General features: G+C 37.6%; 1 protein-coding gene across 1 annotated transcript; it reads right to left on the bottom strand.

The window, feature by feature from the left end:
• Positions 1-96: 96 nt before the first annotated feature.
• Positions 97-22,925, bottom strand: LOC104242124 (DNA-directed RNA polymerase I subunit 2). Its single transcript, XM_009797127.2, has 27 exons — positions 22,609-22,925; positions 21,879-21,961; positions 21,669-21,788; positions 21,257-21,336; positions 21,028-21,091; positions 20,822-20,892; positions 19,866-19,943; positions 19,742-19,787; positions 13,251-13,431; positions 13,117-13,169; positions 12,924-12,997; positions 12,699-12,816; positions 11,095-11,182; positions 10,246-10,361; positions 8,654-8,781; positions 8,473-8,552; positions 7,635-7,873; positions 7,396-7,560; positions 7,097-7,261; positions 6,890-6,964; positions 6,573-6,676; positions 6,425-6,500; positions 6,147-6,275; positions 5,920-6,060; positions 2,007-2,219; positions 1,601-1,843; positions 97-998 (listed from the first exon to the last, which is right to left on the bottom strand). Exons 1-27 carry the CDS (start codon positions 22,808-22,810, stop codon positions 573-575), a joined length of 3,558 nt encoding a protein of 1,185 aa, XP_009795429.1. The 5' UTR covers positions 22,811-22,925; the 3' UTR covers positions 97-572.
• Positions 22,926-22,945: the final 20 nt, after the last annotated feature.

Consider the following 22,945-nt stretch of genomic DNA (forward strand, 5'->3'; position numbering starts at 1 on the left):
CTTTTAAATGGAAAAGAATATACGCCCCGAAAAAAGATTAAAACATGCTTCACCATACATGTAAATAAAGAATCGACAATTAAAAGTACACTAAGATTAAAAACATATAAAAAACTATTGGCTCCAACAGAGCCTAAATAATGGTATCTTCTTATACATAAGAGTCACTACAATGTACAAAAAGCTATATCTAACAAAGTATAAAGCACATAACTCTATATTTTGCTCTACACTTCACAAGGGCATCTTCATGATGCCAGGAAGGTCATTGCACCTCTTGAGCCAGACCGAAAACTTGTACAACTCGGGATTCTTACTAATGAGATTCTCCATATTTTGCTCCCTCCAGCACTATAGAGATGACAAGAAGCATGTGTTATTTGCAGCACTCTTTCTTTCTCGGTGGCCTACTAGGAAGCTGGCCTTTCTATGTCTAAACTATATCACCATTGCCACAATCAAGTCATCTGATGCTGCAACCCTCTTTCGGACATTTGCGCATTGAGAGTACAATTACAGGTAAAATGAGCATCAAGCTCCTGCTTCCTTCTATCAGCAGCCTGAAACGCGTATCAAGCTCCAGCCCCATTGCTTAGTTTGAGGGTCATCTTGATGTTCATGGCTGCCAGTTCAGCCGCTAGATATTTGAACACATAAGGCATTGCAACAGTCTCCATTCCTTTACTTGTCCGGCAAGCAAGACAAGTTACCTTTTTGGGCTCTCTAGCAGGTGGCAGACCACTAATTTTCCGCACTTCTTCTTGCATTTTTTGTTTTGGCGGCTGGATTAGTGACGCTGTTAGGATACTTCCACATTCAGAACACACGTCTGCAATGTGATGGTCTGAGCTGGTATGGAGTCTATCATGCAGCAAATATGCTGCTCCATGAGCAAGGAGTGAGTCTCGTTCCATTTCTCCAAAGCGGATACCTCCACCACGCTTTCTCCCCTTGATGGGCTGCCGAGTGACCTGGTCTACTGTTCCAGTAGAACGGACCTGTAAAAAGAATGACCCAATTTCAGTATCCAACTATAACCTGAACAGATCACCTCAGAATAAGGATATATAAAGTAAGAATACTTGAAAGTCTTAATTTATTCAACTGCACCTGTGCTTTTTTGTGTGAGCGGGGTGGGGTGGGGTGGGGGGGAGGTTAAATGGTTTAAAAAAGAGAAGCCTTCCGCTGGCTAAACTTTTATTTTACACCTAGTCAAAGTTATATCCCACTTTAAGTCGAAGAAAAAAGAACAGCAGTAAAAGAGACCCAATATAGCATCAAATCTGTCAACCCCGCAGTGCATAAGATACATTTAATAATATAGTAATGAAAGACTCAAACAGGAAAAGGAAAACCATGTAGAGGAAGCATTTGGGGATCTTGGTATCATTTGTAAGTCAATATTGAGCAGAAAACAAGGGGTTCTTTTCTGGTTTTCAGTTTCCAACTTCCAAACTTACAGTTCACATCAGACTTGAGCACAAGAGGTGGTTATGTAAGCAGTTATTCTCCCCTTGATGAAAACATGAATCAACGTAAAGAGTCAACAAGGGCAGGATGAATAATCAGGATTTTATTCTAATATCAGCATGATACGAACCTGAAATTTATCAGAAACCATGTGCCGTAGCCGCTGATAATAAACAGGCCCAATAAATATTTCACAAGTCAGCTCTGTCCCATATACTCCACTATATAGTACCTCTACACCATGGTAATTGAAGCCAGAAGCTGTTAACATGGAACCAAGTTCATCCACCAGTGAACTGGATTCTGATTCTGCATCCTTCATCGTGTTAGAAAATGGCGTTGCATCGACAAACTTTCCATGTAAAGCACCTCCCTGTTTGGAGATAGCATAGAAAATAGAGTCTTCAGCATGTACGATCATCCATGTCAAGCTAAAGGAACAATTTTATTCCATAAACAAGAGATGTCTTCAGCACATGCAATCATGTAGCCAGCTACTTCACTCTGAAGACTGACAGAAGAGAAAACAGACGTACCTTAGCAGCAATTGACTCCAATAGCATAGCAATCGTCATCCTTGAAGGGAATGCATGAGGATTAATAATAAGATCTGGCCTCATTCCTGTAACTCCTGAGAATGGCATATCAATATCAGGCCATAATTGAGAGCAAACACCCTTTTGCCCATGTCGGCTGCTAAATTTATCACCAATTACAGGATTCCTGGAGCGCCTAAAACGTATGTTTGCCTGCCCAGAAAGAAACGATTGTCGTAAGTTGATCAATTTGAAGCTTTTTAAAGTCATGACACCAGAGTAAAAATTTTAGCTAACAGAGAGAAATGTGTACATCATGAACTAACAAGGTTTTTATTATAACAAATAAATAAATAAAAAGAAAAAAGAAAAAAGCTGCCAAGTAACAACAGTTGCAAAATTTGATAAGCGCAATAAAACCTTCAACCACAGCATCAAAGGGAACATCCCACACTTTAGACAACAAAAAGTAAATAGTACCACAAACCCCCTGAAGAACATGAAATTTTGAACTTCCAAGACAGACATGAATCACCAAGAGAATATCAACTTACCTTGATACAATGAAATAAAAAGAGATATTGACAAGGCAATAAGATGAAGAAGTTATAGCAAACAACAGGGACTTCATAAACTTGTTATCTATGTTAGATCTATGCTAAATACAAATTAAGGAAAAGTAGTGAGTTCATGAGTATGGACAGTTGGTGGCTAGAGATTATGGTTTTCTTCTTTTCCCTTGTCAAGGGAGGGTGGACCACTACGACCAGCATAGTTACATCAGAAACCAAGAAACATTTGAAGTTATCCATTGCTCAACAAGTTCAATCACAGAGACAGTGTCATTGACTCAGGTTTTCCCTGTAGGTTCCCGTTTGCCTTCAGTAGAACTTGGCATAAAATGCAAATCTAGTCAAGATTAGGTGATTCGCCTAGTTCTCGTAATTGATATGCTGCTGACATCTCCAGTAAAATATTGCATAAACAGATTGAAAAAGCATAAATTTGAGGGGTGGGGGAACAATATTAAGTTATGAACCATTGTTAGTTCAATAATCTCAGAAGCAGGGAAAAGCTTGAAGCCAATGGGACACCTCAAAGTCAAAAGTTAGGTTCGCAATTAATCTGGGGGAATTTAAACCCTGAGGTTATCACAGATAGTAGTTGGGAGAACAGCTTAAACCCTGAGGTCATTCTCCTCAGCTAAGTTGTTTGCCAACAACCAACAGGATGTTGTTCGGCCATCCATTTGTTCCCGGTTAACAACTACCAAATCAATTCTCAAGCATAGGGAGTAACAACTTGCATGTTGAATCAACACCACCACCTTACAGCAAAGGGACTATGAAAAATAATTTAAGTACCGTTCCCATGATCCCCCTAACTTTTCTTCTTCCCCTCCCCTAACCAGATACAAGTCTATATAATACATAATTTGAAGATACGGAATTTAACCCCAAAGATTAAACCCATTAAGTTAATGAAAACCATAATTTCATCATTTCCACCTAAGGAAAGCAAGGGGCGTGAGGGAAAGAGGTGTTGATAAACTAGAAGAGCAGAACCCAATAGGATGCAGGGAAGGGTCTTGAGAAGATGGATAACTAACCATCTGAGGAAGAGTCTGAATCAGACAAGAGGAAGCAATTTGATTCAGAATCTGAGTGCCCTATAAATGCTAACATTATGGGACTATAGCACTTGCTGGCTGCTGATGATATGTTGCAGAGGTGGCAGAGGATGCTATATATACCTCTTGGGTTCCAGAATAACTCTTGGAACAAAGATAAGACAGCAATTTAAATCGTTGGAGATTCTTTTTTGATAACCAAGAAATCTCTGAGGGCCAGTAAGGCACGACTTGAAACTCAGTTGATAACGGGCCCTTCCCTTTGCCCTTCTCCATTTAAACACCAGGCTTTTTTCTGTGGCAGGGTTCGAACTTGTGATGTTTGCCTAACCAAATAGTTGAAGGAGAAAATCATATGGACCGGAAGAAGCAATTCAGATCAACATAGGATCTAAAGAGGTCCCAGGCCAGGTAAGCTATGATAGCGAACAAAAACATAAGGAAAACATACAAAAGTTCTTCACTTACCCATCAAAAAAAGAAATACAAACGTTCTTCACTTTTTAAGCATATCAGAAGCATTATAAGACTATGATAGGACTACTTCAGGATCAGGTTCTCAGTATACTTCACTAAATTTGGGTAGCATCCACCTTGGAGGCTCCATCAACTAAATTATTCACTTACAGATTTCATCTCTCCACTCCTTTTTTCAAAAGATTTTAGGTAAATGTTCTACCTGCCAAACCCAAATATATGGGGCTAAGGCATAGTTGTTCTACCTGCCAAAATCTTTACCCAATATCAAAAAATCCTTGTTTTGCCTCTTCAAAGTTTATTAGATCAACCATTAGACACTGGATTACAGGAAACACAGCAATTTAAAGAACTTTAAAACAATAAGGGGATTACTCATAAACGCAAGCTTTATGATATTCCATTTGATGGGACCAGGGAACGTTGACTGAATCCCAGGCAGAAACGCATGTTTTAAGAAACTCCACTGTGAACGAAAGATGTATTTAAGCCAACAGCATAAGGGTTTGCTTCGTAACTCTAAGATAATTACGAGATCTAAGCAGATCTTACTTTGCAACCTAGTTTGAAGTTTAAATTGACCTAGTTGAATCCAGTTCATCTTCGTTCCCTGATTGGTAAAAGTGGCTATTATTCAGGATTTCTTTCATTGCCAAACTTATGGATCTGATCATATCTTTAAATTAATTTGCATGCCAAATATTTCATAAACATCAAAGGTGCTAAAGTAATGTAACATATGGTTATATGCACATTAAGTAATAAAATATCGTGTATGTATGAATATGATGGAGTACATCCATTAGGAGCAAACTAAATTTGGAGTGCATTTTACTCCATCTCTAGTTTAAAGCTCCTTCGAATCAAACTTGCTCCCACTAAACAGGATTCCGGAAGAGAGGGACATATCCGTAGAAACACTGGGCTTAGAGAAACATATAAATGACAAGCACAACTTTCCTAGAACTGTACGGCCAACAAAGCACCCAAGAAACAGAACTTTTCTTGTCTGAAAAGCAGCTTGGGGAGATATTTTGATTGCTGAAAATTTAATACTAGGGAAATGGATACATATTAGTTTCTTCCATAAAGAGACTGAAAGGATGTAATTCAACACTTCAACCACTAAAGTAACCTATAAACTATGACAGTTGATGCTGAATCTCTTTGGTTTAAGCCCGGCCGTGCCTAGAACTCTGGGATATTACTCCACAAGCTATTAGGTGAACTACAAGGAGAGAAAGGAACTCGAAAGCTTTTGAAGGTAAAGAAAAGTCCATCAGAAAGTTCTAAAGGATTTTTTTTTTTGCAATAAAGTATAATCTAAAGGACTTTGTCTAGCACACATGTTTTGCTGCTTGTATAGATGATGGAATGGAGTTCTGCAAAAGGAAGCTCTTCCCTTTACAGTTTGAGTATACCTTTTAATAGGGGCACCTTTCAGTTTGAGTATACCTCTAGTGTAACAGGGGCACCTTTCAGTTTGAGTATACCTCTAGTGTAATAGGGGCTTCTAGCAATAAAATAGCCTTACCAAAATGGATAGCTTAAAGCTGCAATCACACGACTATGATAATAAAGCATCAGATAGAAAACGTTCAGTGGCCGATGTATATATCGGAACTAGAAAGCAAAAGATAAAAGAATTATACCAGCTAATATATTCTAACAAACCTTTCATTTTATGAAGATGGAAAAAGTAGAAAATTAAGAGCACAGAAACAATAGCAGAGCGGATCAGAAACCCGGAAAAGTAACAGCACACATATATCTTCTCAAAGTCGAACATATCCTGGAACTACTCACCTTCTGCAGATGCGTTTTATTTTTCACATCGACAGCAACATAATCAACAACAACAGGCTCTGAACCCTTCAACTTCATGTTAGTTGTCTGACTGGTTATTTCGTTGTAAATGGTACAATATGGCTCATGTGGATTAATCCTCTGTAATCAAATTAGTATGTTGGTTCAGACGCAACTTGACCCACAAAAAGAAAATAAAAAATAAAAAAGAACAGACATCCTCTTACCTGCCCCACATATGGAAGACCATCAGAATCAATCAGCTGATGAGATGACTTATCCAAATAGCTTCTTCTAAACACCCTCTGAGCACGATCAGATTTGGCGCTTTGCTCAGTCAAGTCAATTGTTTCTGTCTGCAAATCAGCAGATCACACATTGGTCAATAAAAGACGTCCACATAAAAGATCAGAAAACTTGCCACTCCATCAATGCAGTGCCGAAAGGAAAGTCATAGTTCAGTAGATGAATTTGTATGGGGAACCCCCTTAGTGGCAGATGATACCTGGTATATATGCCCATGACACAAACCACGATCTACAGATGATTTATTTAAGACCATGGCATCCTCCATGTCATATCTGCATAACATGAATATATGCATTTTATGTTTCCACTGATAGAAAAGACAAGGCCCAGTACAGAACTCTTACCCTGAATAAGCCAAAACGGCCACAATTGCATTTGTTCCCAATGGATAGTCATCAACACAGTACTTCTCATAAGCTTTTGTGCGTACAATTGGAGTTTGAGGAGTCTGAAAAGATCCATTTTTCCCCAAAAGAAAATCAGAGGAAAGGGAAAAGATAATATCTCAGAGGCTAGAACATTATCAACATAAGTTCTTAAGAGTTACAGCTGTTTCAAGGAAATGACATCCAGTTCAAGGCACATAATTACTTAGATACTACTACAAAGAAGTCACCCTCCCAAAAAAAATATCGAATTGCAAATAATAACCAGGACAAACCTGAAGGTGATATAGCTTTTGATCAGCACGACAGTTTAATGCTTGTGAGGAGAAACCCATTGTTTGTTTACCCATCTGTACAGTAGATGAAGCATGAGATCCTTTAACAATCAAAACAAAAATAAATGAAGCATGAGATATACTGATGTATTGAGCCTCAGCAGTCTACATAACACATCCAGAAATCCTTTAAAATTAACTCAATACCTGACACTGATACATATTACGTGGACTTTGATTATGATCAGACCAAGGTGTAAGATTGCCAACAACACTCAAAATATTAGTTGGATGAATTTCTCGATGTGTGGCAGGGAATACATTTTTCCTTCCTCCATCTCCACCATCCGGGCAGCTTATCTCCATATACACCTGCACATAACAAGTACATGACCTTGCAATGATATATTGGAGGTTCTCATTAACAGTAAAGTTCATTACATTCATGTCTGTTCCAGCAAAAGTGTAGAACTTGGGAGAGGAAAAGCCAGAAATATAGTACCCACCTGTTCAAAGGGTCCAATGAGTTCAAGATCATTGCCCTCTTCAGCAGGCGCAGAGATATTTCTTACAGGACGAACAAACCTAGAAGGAGATGTGAAAAGATATAGACCAGGATATGCTCCACTCATGCTCAACGGGATGTATCCAACCTCCAAATCAACTGGGATCTACTGTCCATTAGGTGCATAATAAGTCACTAAGCAAAAGATCTTTTGCAAAAAGAAGTCGATCAGAAACAAACCGATATCGCTGACACTTTCAATCTTCGCAAGTATGTAACAGCTTCTTCAATTTTATCAGATCGCATACTGCCCACAATACGACCATCCAGTAGGACAGACAGCTCTTCAGGGGGGCCACCTTTCACAAGCTTTGGCGCTGATGGTATCATTCCAATTGTGGTCAACACGCGCAATATGGACTCCCGGATTTTGAAGAAGTCTTTAATATTTCCCTTCGAATCATAGTATGACGTGATGCCTAGTAACAGAATGATTGTATTAAGTGGATAGCAATTTTGCATTGTGTTTTCCAAATAAAATGGAGATATTAATCAAAGGACATTGGACCTCACAATCATACTTGGTTTGAAGTGTAAGCATTTAGTGCTAAAATTGAATATTTGACTGAAAAAGAGCAAAGAAACAATGTTATGTCATACACTATCAGGACTTCACATTCCCTGTTTAATTACTGATGTGAATATGACGCAAGGAGTTCGTGGTACGTGCAGCAAATGATGGGCAATTGGAGCAATGCATGTAGTAGCATAGAAGAGGAAGTTACAGTAACAGAGTAACACTAGGGGACGCAAAATTCCAAATAAGGTTAGTGATATACAGGTTAACTTCACCCCTGAAAGCACCAGTGGTGATTGGGAAGTGGCAATGCCCCTCCTATTCTGGGTTAACAATTAGTTTTCTCCTTGCCATATTGATTCAGCAAGTGGTGAAACAATGGGAGCAGGAGCAAGATTTCATAAAAGAAAAAGGTTAAGTAAAAAAAAAGAGCAAAAACAAGACTATATCCCAAAGTTAGGTTGGTGAACACAATCGACAGCACAAGGAAAGGGAACTTACGGCAAGATGCAGTCATATGATTAAGCAACCCACATGGCTCCCCATCAGGTGTGTGAACAGGACAAAGGAAACCCCAAGATCTGAAAAATGGTGGGAAGTGCCACAAAAGTATGAATGAAAACTTAATAGTGATTTCCCATGAAAATAAAGCAATTGGGCCGCAGACAAAAAAACAACATACTCAGGTAACAACTTCCGCACACTTGTCGTACGAAGGCCAGCAAATGAGGCACCTCGATGAACTGCTCGGAAATGTGAAAGGAAACGGAGGAAATTTAACCTCTCTGCCTGAACTGTCATACCAGCTCTCTAACCAAAAAAAGAACAGCCAAGTGAAGATGCTCATGAGAACATGATGCCAAAGGTGCACTTTCTATAAAATGATCTAACCAAAGTTTAATATTTGAGAAGCCAAAATTGGCTTCCATTGCCTAACTGTGCCATCACCTTCAACAAGAATTATCCCATTCATACAATTTTTTTTAATAACATGAAAAAGCATGAAAAGCACCACTATTGTTTGTCACAAAATACACTTAACTCTAAATGGGAAGAACTTGCTTTTTTGATAAATGGGAAGAACTTGCTTAACTAGGAGGACTAGTAGAAGCGAATGAAAAGGAGTTTAAATTTCTCTTATACGTTCTTTTTTTTTTGGATAGGTATAGTTAATCAGATTACCCCACACAAAGCTGCTGTAGAATCTACTTATTTAATGCAATCACCCACTTTTAACCACCACCACCCCCCCCCCCCCAAAAAAAAAAATTGAACAAAGAGAAACCTACTTGATGTTTCACAAGCACCCGTAACTTGCAAGTTATCCCTTTCTATTCTATCCACCAACCCTCGGGGAAGAAGAGAATTCTATCTGAGACTCCGCTGTCAAAGAAACTTAAATAGCGGCCTATCCAAGCGCTTAAACTTAAAATAGCCAGCAGATAATATATGTATAATCCATATACAGAAGGGGAGCATTGGCGTAACCGGTAAAGTTGTTGCCATGTGACTAGGAGGTCACGGTTCGAGCCGTGGAAATAGCCTCTTGCAGAAATGCAGAGTAAGGTTGGGTACAATTGACTCTTGGGGTCCAACCCTTCCCCGGACCGCATAGCGGGAGCTTAGTGCACCGCACTGCCCTTTGTTTAATAATTCATATATAATGTGTGTAGAACCGTGTATAATCATTATATAATCTATGTATACTGGCTAGAAAAAGTAAACAATGAATTCGACCGACTAATTGTAAAGATCCCCAACGAAAACCACTAAAAATAGACTATCTTTAAAGCCCATGTTCTTTTTGCTCACTATGGTACCCAATCTACTTGGTGTAGTTTCTCCAACAAGGCACTCTGTGTATTCCTTTTGTCAAGTATTTCAATCCAACACTGCATGTATGTTAGCTTTGTGGCATAACAGAACAGAATCTTCAGATGTAATTCAATTGAATTCTTTCTCCATTTTCTGTTAGTTTTGTTAGGTTTTCCTTCCTGTGAGAACTTTTTACCGATTATTAACTGTTCAATTTCTTTTAGTATCCCCATGTGTTCTCTTTTTTCTTTTTTGATTGGTCTGCCTTCCTATATGAATCTTATGGTAGTTATCAGATAAAACAGAGAAAAGAAAGCTTAAACTCGTTTTCCTTTCAGAAGACAAAAATTTTGAGTTCTGCCATATGAAGAATAAGAAAGACAGTTAGGAAGACCATCAGTTGCAAATGCAAATTTCTTAGTTGTTGGTGCTTCGTATAAAAGCAGCATAAATAAATACCTGCTGCAAGTCAAGACCTGATTGTGTAACCAATCTCCCAGTCTTTAACATGTTCTCAATAGCCAAGCTCATCTGTTTGGGAGCATTTTTTTCAATAGTCTTCTTGACATCTGCCACTGCAATATACATAAAAGCAGATGAAGTCAATCCAATATTCTACCTGAGTTCTAGGAGGAAGCTGATTTAATTATCTTATGCAAGGTACATGAGCATTCTCTGACATGGATGTTTAAGGTTATCTTATTTGTAGGTGAATCATAGGCCTGCATATATTGGTGATCACTTAATGATGAAAAAAACGGAAAAGAGACTGAAAAATGGAGAGAAGAAATATAACTTTGGCCCGGATTTAATTTATTGAAATTGATATAACTGAATGGGAAAAAAAGAGGGAAGTTTGGACTTTCTGGACATTAGTACCTGTGTTGCAACATTAAAATAACCATGATAATGACCAATGTAGGACGGGCAAAAAAGGCATAAATATTCAGACGAAGTCTGGACCGGACCAATTCCAGAACGTTTACAGGGATGTCCCAAATTATTCATCGGTCCATGCAAGTTGCATGCTAAGATCAGGAACAGATTCACGGGTGAAAACTGATGTGAAACTTTGACATTTTTTTTTATAAGATAAATAAATTTCATTAATATTTCGGCCACAAAAGCACCTGTATACAAGTAGTATACAGAAAAGAAGAGAAGATGTGAAGCTTTTTAAAAAAATAAACTTTGTACATAACTTACAAATTTCTGCAACATTTTTGTGAAATCACTCATCATAGCCATGCAAATATATCTACAAAGTGATATAAACTAAGATGGATAAAATAGGTAGATGGAACATACAGCTACTTAGCTCAAACTTCTTTTTTTCACCATCAGTTTCTTCTTGAAGTAACCTTTGTAATCTAAGCAGCCAGTCTTGTAGCTTTTCCTGTAAATGTGCTAGAGAATGTCAAGACAAAGTTAAGATTGCAAATACAGCAAAAAGAATTTACCATCAACTAATACAACCAATGCAAAACTGCAAAATCCAAGTAGATAACAGTCATGTCAGGGAAAACAAAAGAACATTCTGATTCAGAAATGGTGTGGATCTGTAAAAGCTTAACACAAGTCAACACATAAAATTGAATATCTCATGTGAGGAAGACATTAAACAAGTTTGATAATATAATTAGAAGATCACTTAATATATTAAGTGCCACTTTTTAAATGCTTCACGAATCATAACACAAAATCAATTAGACTTCATCTCAAACTTGTCAACCATTACATGTCGGTACCAAAACGAATATATTTCAACATATATTGTCAGATTAACATATTTATGATTAAATAACATTATTTTTAGTGCATATGGAAGTTAAAAGAACATAAACTGGTTAATTGCTTAAAGGTTAGTGACTTCAATTATGCAGTAAATTAAAGTTGACTTTTATCTAAAAAATTTAGTTTTACCACACAGCTCCCAAGATGTAATATTTGCCACATCCTCATGTTTTGTAATGAGTAAAAGAGAAATTAATAATGGAATAGAAGCACCAAGAAGGTGGAAGGATAGAAGAAAGAAAAGTAAAAAATCAAAGTACTAGAGTGTGAAAGGATAGAAACTTTCAAGTGGAAACTGAAGGAATCCATGAACCGCGCTAATTCTTTTATCCCCTTCATACCTAAGATACGAGAAGTCTAAACACTAAAATTTAGACCTATGAACAGGAAGCATGGAGCACCCATATTGCATGCTATCCCTCTACTTCGACAACATCAGCACATGAGGCAGTGTGGAAATATATATTCAGAATTCTGTATCTATCTTTTTGATCTTCAAACCAGCCCATGATGTAACGCTATCCCGTAAACAGAGGCATTGACTCATTATGTGCCAAATGGGAATAGAACATTTGCTAGAGCTCTCCTGCTAGTTCACAATGTAATAGAAGATATCTACATTCCCTTAAAGTGTTCTTTTAATCGTTAAAGAGAACTAAGGAAGTGATGTGTAACTGCACACAATGTTATAGAGCTAAACAAAACGTAATACAGTCACAAGAGCAGCCACTTGTCCTTCAAAACATCACACATTTCTATTAAGTGCCTTGTGCAAACAAAAGAAAATATATATCCATAAAATACTGCAACCACAAGCTGTCGCAGATAACTTTAGCACTTGTAGTATGATTAACTCTCAACTTAAAAGACCTACTTAGTATTGGACTTAAATGGGCATGAACATAACACAATTGATGGAGATGATTCACTCCAGCAAACATCAACTAGTATGGGTTTGAGGTATAGTTGATTGCTACTTAATTCATCCTGGATATAAGATTTTTTAGCACAAAGGGAGAATGAAAAGACATATTGCTGCGCGGCACTCACTATTTAAGCATTACATTCAATATCACAAGACAATTATTCCTTAAAAGAAATAATTTCAAAGTTTGGACCTTGAGATAAATAGTAATTAAGTGACCCGGCAGCAAAACTTCTTGATTTTGCAGAGAGTCTGGATTGTCCAGGACAGAAGTCTGGTCTATAAGAGAAAAAAGCTTCTGCAACATAAAGCTAAATAAAGCAGGAGTATCAGTATATCAATAGCCAAAACATACAACTGTAGGTGGAAGAGTAACCATAAAATCACAAGACAACTTCCAAAGAAGAAAAATACTAACATAAGTAGATTGAATTTATCATGATTGTTATCCAGATGGACAAATATGTAGTCTCTTAGCACAGCATCAGCAACCTGCCAAGAGAAACAGAGAGGAGTATGTGACGTACGGGTATCAAATCTAGACAAAAAATGTTTGTTCTGACTATTAGAAATAAATCATGTCACGTACAAACAACCAAGATAATACTTACAGTATTGTAACTACAATTTTGCATTCCTGTCATAACGGGTTGGAAATGCTCCCCTGAAAAGTAGAAGATTGATCATATGCAGTCAACAGTCGTGATAAGGTGCAGTTAACCTTGATAGGAAACAGAACAAGTACCAATATGTTGGAGGCACTGTGCTCGGGTGAAAAGAGATAAAGCTTGAACTTCATCCAGAATAATTTTTGCTCTTTCACCGACAAGCTGGGTGCCAACAGATCCCTTTACTCGGTCATATTCCTCATTGTAGCAACATGTTAAATTGACGTATATTTCGTGATCAGTAGTGTCAACAAGGGCCTGGGGACACATAAATACGGTAAGAAGTCTAGCAGAGTAGACAAGGTAAGCGGGATAAAGCCTAGTGGTTTCTAGCAACCCCCCCCCCCAAAACCCAAAAAAAAACAAAAAGAATCCTTTTATCTTCCCAGTAATCAATAAGTTATGGTACCCCAATTATGCACCAATTTGTATAATATTTACAGAACGAAGGTCCAACAAATATACAAATGAGACAAAGAGAACTTCGGTAAAGCCTGAATGTAACTTGTTAAATATGAAAAAGAAATATATTAGGGGTCTAACTGTACATAATGTTTTTCTTTTTGTAACCTTGTGTAAATACTCTCTTATATATATACACAGAGATGTTTAGAGTGGCTGTACGCTTTTTCACCTATCTCTTTTCTCTCTTATTTCACATGGTACCAGAGATAGGGTTGGGGAAACCAAGTCATGCCACTTCCCTCTCTATTGCTTGTGACAGAATCTGTCCTCTTTGTCTCCATCCGGACGGTTAACAGATTTTTGTTTTCTCGCTACGGGTGGGCTGATTTTTTCCGTTGTATTTCTGTCACCCGTTTGGTTCGTTGATTCCCTTTCACTCGTTCTAACTGGATCGTTTTTCCCTATTGGTCTTTTGTGACTGGTTCTTCGCGCTGTTCTTCGTTAGTTGGTTCTTCAACAGAGTGGCCTCCTTTCTGCTGGTAACACTGGAAAATTGATTTTTTGTTGGCTATTGTTTGATTGCCGTAATCTGGCTACAGTGATTAATTCTTGGGTTTTGAATAGTCTTCCATACCGCTTTCACTGATTTTTTGTTGGTTATTGCATTCATCTTCAAGACCTCATTGAAACCATCTCAATCTAAAATGTCAGAAAAACAAAGTTTAGTTCCTGGTGCATACGGTGGTTCCCCAATTTTTGGAACTCCAGTGATTTCTACCGTCAAACTTAACGGAAAGAATTTTGCTGACTGGAGGGACGCCGCTAAATTGTGGTTTATGTGTCAAGGGCATTTGCAGCACCTTCCAAAAGATGTGTCAGAAATTGAGGAGTCTAAGAAGGCAACCTGGACCTAAATTGATGCCTATCTTTGTTCCCTTCTATGGCAGGCAATTGATCCTTCGCTGATGAAAGTTTTCCGTCGATACAAGACATGTAAAGGAGTATGGTCTCGCGTCTATGAGATGTATATCCGTGATGTTACGAGGGTTTATGATGTCCTCTCTAACCTCTTTCAGCTTAAATTGATATGCGAACACACTTGGCGCGCTTGCAGACGTTGTTTACTGAATTTGATGAGATTACGCCTTATACCACTGATTTGAAGGCACAACAAGATCAACGTGACAAAATGAAAACGGTTATATGCTTACAAAGTCTAGGGGTGATTATGAATCTGTCTGAGCTCAAATCCTTAGTGGAGAATCAATACCTCCATTGAAGGATGTATTTGCTCGTTTGATTCGAGTGACTAGTAATTTGGTGGTTCTATCAGGGATGATGGTGGAGGAGAAAACTGCCTTTGTGACTGATTCTAATTTATTGGGTACAACATATGACTGGAAGGATAGTCGAGGATTTAAAAGTGGTAAAGGCAAAGAAGGTCGTGTGAATCCTTTAACCTGCAATCATTGCAGAAGTCGTGGTCACACCCAAAATAAGTGTTATTCTTTACATGGGTTTCCTCCTAAAATTGTTAATGTTGCTCAGACACAATTTTCTACCGATTTAGATGGTAATGCAACTATCCAATGTTCCCTCCACTGGACAGTCTTCTATAGTTATTTCAGCTGAGGAATATGCTCATCTGCTACAAAACTAGGCAGAACAGCAGGCATCTCAACCTATTGCTCACCTAGCACAGTCGGATAAGCCGGTGGCTCGTCTTACTAGATCTTCCTCTCTTGGCCCTTGGGTCCTTGACTCAGGCGCATTTGCCAGTATGTCGGGTAACTAGAAATTATTATCTATCTTCATACTCCTTATTCTTTACCTTCAGTTGCTTTAGCTAATCTACTACCTCTGTGAGTGGTCTTTGGACTGCTCAACCCACTGCTTACATACACTTTATATCTTCCCAAATTTCCTTATAGTTTAATATCCATTAGCAAACTAACCAAGGAATTTAACTGTTTTGTGCTTTTTACTTCTGATTCTGTGTTTTTCTTGGATTTGAAGACTGGAGGAATGATTGGAAAGGGGCATAGTCTCAAGGCCTTTACCATCTAGCTATTCCAACACCTTTTGAAGCACCTACTGCCTGCACCGTCATTGCATTCCCGCAACAAATTCATTGTCGTTTTGGTAATCCTTTCTTGGCTAGTTTGAAGCAGATGGTTCCGAGTTTGTCAAATGTTAGCCAACTAGAGTGTCAGTCTTGTCAGCTTGGTAAACACGCTAGGGTTCAGTTTCCAAGTAGAGTCAACAAACGAGCTAGTGCTCCTTTTGTTTTAGCTCATTCAGACATTTGGGACCCAGGCCCTGTTGTTTAGTCAAGGTTATCCTTACTTTGTAACATTCATTGAGGATTATTCCAGAATGACATAGGTTTATTTATTGAAGAATCGTTCTGATTTTATATTTTACTTTTGTCCCATTTGCCAATGGAATTCAAAAACAATTTGGTGTCCCTATTTGCAGCGACAATGCTTGAATATATTTCTCAACACCTTTTAAGTTTTTTATGTCTTCCCAAGGCATGTTACACCAATCTTCTTGTGCATATACTCCTCAACAAAATGGGGCTGCGGAACAGAAGAACTGGCACCTTGTTGAGACTGCACGAACTTTACTCATACATATGATTGTGCCAACTCGTTTCTGGGGTGATGCACTTCTCACTTCAAGTTACCTGGTAAATAGAATGTCTTCTAGTGTTCTTCATGGTCAAATTTTCAATTCTTTTTCCTCTATTGCAATTTACTCACCACCTCCATACACCTTTGGATGTCTTTGTTTTGTTTATCAGTTACTTCCACGTTCGTCCAAGTTATCTCCTCGCCCGATAAAGTGTCTTTCTGGGTTACTCTCCAGCATAAAATGGATACGGTGTTATTCACCAAAACAACATCAGTATTTTACACATGCAGATGTATCCTTTTTTTAATATACTCCATTTTTTTCCGAGTCTTCAGACCATTGTGAGTTGATATCTGACCCATTTCCAGCCCCTTCCCCGTTTATTAGTGCTCCTTCGACTATCTCTTCTAAGGAATCATCTACCACTCCACCAAATAATCCATGGGAATTGATTACTTATCAGCGCAGGCACAAAAGAACTCAGGTGGAGGTTGGCCCAACAGAGGCGTTACGGATACCTTCTAATAAACAATATCTTGACTCTTCCGCTGCTCTAACATCACCTTCATCTTTGGATCCACCATCATTGTCTTTTACAGAACTAGATTTGCCTATTGCACATAGAAAATGTACTCGTTCTACTGGCAACCCTCAATATAGTCATGCCTCTAGCCCTATCTATAAATTTCTTAATTATAACCGTTTATTTGCACCATATATTGAATTTCTTTCTTCTTTGGACTTTGTTTTTGTTCCTAGATCTCTTACAGATGCACTGTCACATCTTGGCTAGCAGGCAACAATGGAGGATGAGATGTCTGCATTGAATGCTAATGAAACTTGGGAGCTTGTTTCCTTACCACCAGGTAAGACTACAGCAGGGTGTAGTGCATACGGTAAACATGTCCCCCGATGGTCAAATTGATTGTTTGAAGGCTCGTATTGTCGCTAAGGGTTACACACCGGTTCTAGGTTTGGACTATGGGGATACTTTCTCTCATGTAGCTTAGATTGCGTCTGTTCATCTATTGTTACCCTTGGTTGTTGTTCATCACTGGCCATTTAATCAATTAGATATCAAAAATGTTTTTCTCCCTGGTGACTTGGAAGAAGAGGTTTACATGGAGCAACTGGGTTTGTTGCTCACGGGGAGTGCTTTGGCAAGGTGTGTAAACTCCAAAAATTCTTATATGGTTTGAAGCAATTCCCTCGAGCATGGTTCAGTCACTTTAGCTCGATTGTCCTTGATTTTGGTCTGGTAAGAAGTCATTTGATCATTCAGTATTTTATTGACACTGTGAAGGAAAATGGATTCTCCTGGTGTATATGTTGATGATATTGTTATTACCGGAGATGATGTGATTGGCATTAATCAACTAACGGGCTATTTGCACTCACAGTTTCAAACCAACGACTTTGGGGCCTTGAAGTACTTTCTTGGAATTGAAGTTGCTCAATCTAAATGAGGCATTTACATATCACCGAGAAAGTAGGTACTAGATATCCTAGAGGAAACTGAATTGCTCAACTCTAAGGCAGTAGATACACCAATGGATCCCAACATAAAGTAGACACCAGGAGACGAGAAACCCCTCCAAGATGTTGGAAGATATCGACAATTGGTTGGTAAGCTGAATTATCTTTCAGTTACCAAACTAGATATATCTTTCCCCGTGAGTGTTGTGAATCAATTTCTAGATTTACCAACTGAGACTCATCAAAATGCTATGATTCAGATTGTAAAATATCTTAAGGGAGCTCGTGGCAGGTATTACTACATCAAGATAGAGTCCATACAGAAAAAGTTGGATATACTGATGTTGATTGGGCTAGATCGACATCAGATAGAAGATCCACTACATGTTATTGTGTGTTATTTGGAGGAAATGTGATTTCCTGCAAAAGTAAGAAACAAAATGTTGTTGTTGGGAATGATAATCTAAGGAAGAGCGGTATACCAATTGTTTCAAGATGTTATTTGTGTGGGAATGATGCTGAGACAATCAGCCATCTGTTTCTTCATTGTAGAGTGACCAGCGAGTTCTAGATGGGTAATGCCAGGGAGAACCTCTGATCCTTTATTATGCTGGAACACAAAGATAGACTTTACCACAGACAAAAAAAGATGGAAAATTGTCCCAACAACTATTTGGTGGACAATTTGGAAAGAAAGGAACCTGAGATGCTTTGAAGATATAACCAACTCTCTACAAAAGATTAAGATGAAGTGTATTTTTCTTTTTTGTTTTTGGTGTAAATCAGAATATGTAGAGGATCCTGATTCAATCCTAGATGTTTTGAGTTCCTTGTAAGAAGAACAAGGACTATATTTTTGCTTTTACATATTATAATTGCCTATTTTGGCTTCCAACACAAAGTTTGTGCTGAAGATTTTTTGAATATAGTGGACACTTTACCTTCTCAAAAAAAAATGTTGTTGCTGGGTCAAGTGTTGAAGCAGAGTACAGAGTCATGGCCTTGACCACTTGGGGATTAATGAGGTCGAAACAATTACTTGAGGAGTTAGGAGTACCATAGTCTCGTCCCATGAAGCTTTGTTGTGATAATCAAGCAGCCCCACATATTGCATAAAATCTAATTTTTCATGGGAGAACTAAACACATTGAAGTAGACTGTCATTTTGTTCAAGAGAAGTTGCAGACTCGGGATATTGTGACCGCAATTGTTAGCCCAAACGATCAACTGGCAGACATTTTCATCGAGGCTCTTCGAAGTCCTCAAATGGGTTATATTTGTAACAAGATGGGTATACAAATATATATATATATATATATATATACTCCAGCTTGAAGGGGAGTGGTAAATATGAAAAAAAAAATATTTGGGGTCTAAATGTACATAATGTTTTTTTTGTTACCTTGTGTAAATACTCTTATATATATATATATATATATATATATATATATATATATATATACACACACACAGATGAGTAGAGTGGCTACACGCTTTTTCCCCGATCTCTTTTCTCTCTTGTTTCACACAACTAAAGCAGCACAAAGAAATACACCATGGTAGATTTATTTCAAAGTGCTAATACTATTTTTTCTTAATTTACTTTCCTAGATGTCAAAGTTTTCAGGTTTTTACTAATATCATCATCTAGCTTGGTGCTCCAAAATGGTGTTTTACATCAAAACAGGTATACAAGTCCGATAGGATGGTATCCAACCAAGACCAAACCTATTCAGACATACACAATAATCTACTATGAAGTGTGATCCAGGCCCAGAGTTCAAAAGAAAAACTTTTGTCAAATCAATGCAGCAACATCAACTATTCACTTCTACATTTGAATAGTTCTTAAGCGAGCCCCCTAAAGCTACCCCAACAATAATGTAATTGATTTTGTAAGTATCCTTTGCCAGCATTACAGCTTTTGATAGAATGATATAGCTGGTTAATTTTGAAATTTTAAATCTATACTACATTTTAACCAGGTATATTATAAAACATTCTAGAGTCTCAAAGAGGAATCTAACAAGACTAGAGAATACCAATCTACCTTTAATATGATACCAACAGGAAGCAAGTATTCCCTTCCTTGTATCCTGCAAGGAGATAGCAAGAAGAATGCTTTTGAAATTATACATGACGACAGTCCAATCAACTAAGCTCTAGTTCCTCACCAGAATCCAAGTCTTGCACTTCCATTATTTAGATAATACAATTTAACTGAGACTGCAGACTGATCTTCTCTAACGCATCTGAAATCCAAATAGATGGATCAGTATTGTGCCAAATACATGTGAGCCCAACAAATAAAGAAGAACCAAAACAGTATCATATAAATGACGCTAAAAAAATTTGACAATTATTATATCCCAATTTATTCTCTGAGTAAATAAGCCAAAGACGCTTATTAATATGTCCAACTCCTGCAAAGCAGAAAGAACCAAAGTTATACAAAACTCTCTCTCCAGTGAGCCATAAAAGACCAATATGGTCAATCAGGCCATCTCAAATCAGCTTTGTCATTTTCACTGATTTAAAATATTGGTTATTTGTCAAAACTATACAACTACTAGAGGAACTTTTCCTTGGCTCCACAATAAATGTATAACAATAGCTTAGTACTTGCCCTTTGCAAGTATTAATTCTGCAGTCTCAGACCAAAAAGAAGTACTGTAGATGGATTTATAATGTAGTTATCATTGGAACTCTATCAGAAGGACAAAGATTAACCATACAACCAACCCTATCAAAGAATAGGATCAAACAAACCTCTTCCTTCCTGCATCCTTTCCTTCATCCTTCCCGGTTATTTTGATTGATGATTTTAAATAACTAAAAGAAAGGGTTATCTGTTCTCAGATGTCTTACTGGTGTTAGGCATAACACAACGGTCACTTTCTTTTTATACCATTTATGAGCACAAGAATCTCCACTAAATACTTCTAGACATGACGTTTTAGAGAATATCTTTTTTGTTTTTTGCAGAGGCATATTTATTTCTGCAGACATGTAAGCAATGATCTTTAGGAACTGTTACAAGCAAGATAACATCTTATAAACAAGCATCAATGCCATAACCGAACACAATTGCTACATAAACAAGTCATCAGTAAGAGTGTTGAGAAGGAACCTTATAACGACAGCTTTATCGGAATACCCTTCACGCCTATCACGAAATGAATTCCGTACCATACTCATTGGCTGGAGGTTAAAATGTTAAATGAAACCAATGAATCACATGAAAGAAAAAGAAAATTCCAGCAGAATAAAGCATAATGTAGAGAAACCTGTGTAAATGTCATGCAAGTGTCAAAAAAGCTAGATAGGAAGACTCACATAGTTTCGTTTTGGCAAAATTAGAAGGCGAATGACTCTCTCAAGCCCTTTAAGAATGAAATATCTGTGAATACACCCAAAAATTTATATGTCTATGTTACAAAAACATGATAGATTATTTAAAATTCTTCAATTCCCAATGGAAAAGGCAGGACTTCTAAATCTGCGGAGAAAAGGAGCTGGATAGACTGAGGATAAAGTGATTGATAATTAAAATTTGAGCTCTCACCCGCCCATTTCTGATGGCTCTTCCTTGTGAGCAGTTAACTTTTTGGAGTCATCAGCAGCTCTCAGATGACATAGCTTTGACTAAAAGAGGTAAGATGAACAAACTAAAGGTCATGCAGGTGTTAACAATAGTATGTCATTAAAGAGGAAAAAGGAGGCAACACATTTCCTTTTGATGGTTCTACAATTAAGCGCTTAATTTAAACCTCTGCAACAGACAGATGCTGGCGTAAAAACACATGTATACACTGGGACAAATGATCAAAACCACTTTTAAGGTATCCACCGCCAGATTCTTTTCTATAACTATCCCATAATGTCTTTTTTTTTTTCTCAACTTGCAACATTTTCAGCTGAAATTAAATGAATATTTAAGTCATCAAACTAGGGATTATAGATTTAAAAAAACCGACCTTTAACATGATAGGGAACTGCCCAAAATTAAATTTCTCTCTGATTACTGCTCCGTCTCCATACTGGAAGCAAATATCCACCAAAAACTTTCCCGTATATGAAAGTTTAGCTTGTCGACACTGTTTCACGAACACAATAGACCGTAGATTAGCTGCAGTCACGGTCACGGATATCCACTAACAAAACTACACATCAACATAAAATCTTACCTCAAAAGGATACAAAGCATCATGCATGGTCTTGGAAGTTCGCTCCTTTTGAGGTGGGAATATTTCAGGTTTCCCAAACCAGAGTAGTCTTAGGTTAAGCAAAACTATTAAATAAACGATTGAACTTAAGATTGACTATAAGAAAAAAAGAAACTAACAAAAGAAGCAAAAACAAGATTCACCTCCCTGTTTTACAAATTAAAAACACAATTAAGCCAAACTCAAATATTTGAATCTTTAACCCATATCGGAAGCACTGTGAAACTGTTTTCAATACATGTTGACTAGTAAATGACTGCAAAGCGTGAACCTTTCCTCAGATTTTATCGTGAAAATTCATATTCACTACCAATTGCACTAAATTTATTTTCCTACTATAAATTGATAGTAGTACTATATAATGCACTTACCTCTTCTCCAATTCTGAAATAAATCTTAAAATTAAAAGGTCTTTTGTTTTTCAAATAAACTGAGGACAGAATATTATAATCCTAACTTCACCGTGATTCAATGCACAACCCCTGGGTCTTCAATTTAACCAGTAGAAAAAGGAAAATAAGATAGTTAAAAAATCCAATCTTTAACACAAGGCATATATTTTCAAGCTGTTCACTATCCTGTTTGACTAAATAAGTAAGACTCGGTCTCTTTTTAGCTCTATTATAGCTAAAAATCCAATCAGAAGAATTCGCAACAAAAGAAAGGAATTTTGAAAAGAAAAAAAGGATATTTCTTAGCTTGAGCTTGAAAAAGGAATCAAGGACTTCAACGGGCTTGATACTGAGCAGCATGGTTTCAAGACCATTATCGACCATATGATCAAAGGACTCAATATGGTGGCTGAACAGCTCTTTCAGTGCTGAGTAATCTTTCTCTTGCAACAAATGCGGCCGTGACATCGCCTTGTTCTTTCCTTCGTTTTGGTCTTCCATCTTCCTGCTGTCTTTCTTGGACGGTATGACTGACAGCTAGGGTTTAGGGTTTAAGAAACTGAAGAAGAAACAACAAGTATTTGTTAAAGGGTGGGACGGCGTTTGGGAAGAAACCTTAGTTAGCGTGTTCATAAA

The sequence above is a fragment of the Nicotiana sylvestris genome, chromosome 9, assembly GCF_000393655.2.
Source record: "Nicotiana sylvestris chromosome 9, ASM39365v2, whole genome shotgun sequence".
Classification (NCBI taxonomy): Eukaryota; Viridiplantae; Streptophyta; class Magnoliopsida; order Solanales; family Solanaceae; genus Nicotiana; species Nicotiana sylvestris.

Coding starts and splice junctions, on each gene's coding strand:
- LOC104242124 (XM_009797127.2), bottom strand. CDS start 22,810: ATGGAAGACCAAAACGAAGGAAAGAACAAGGCGATGTCACGGCCGCAT. Junction 21,789..21,878: donor ATGCTTTGTATCCTTTTGAG/GTAAGATTTTAT, acceptor TTCGTGAAACAG/TGTCGACAAGCTAAACTTTC. Junction 7,561..7,634: donor TGAAAGTGTCAGCGATATCG/GTTTGTTTCTGA, acceptor AATGGACAGTAG/ATCCCAGTTGATTTGGAGGT.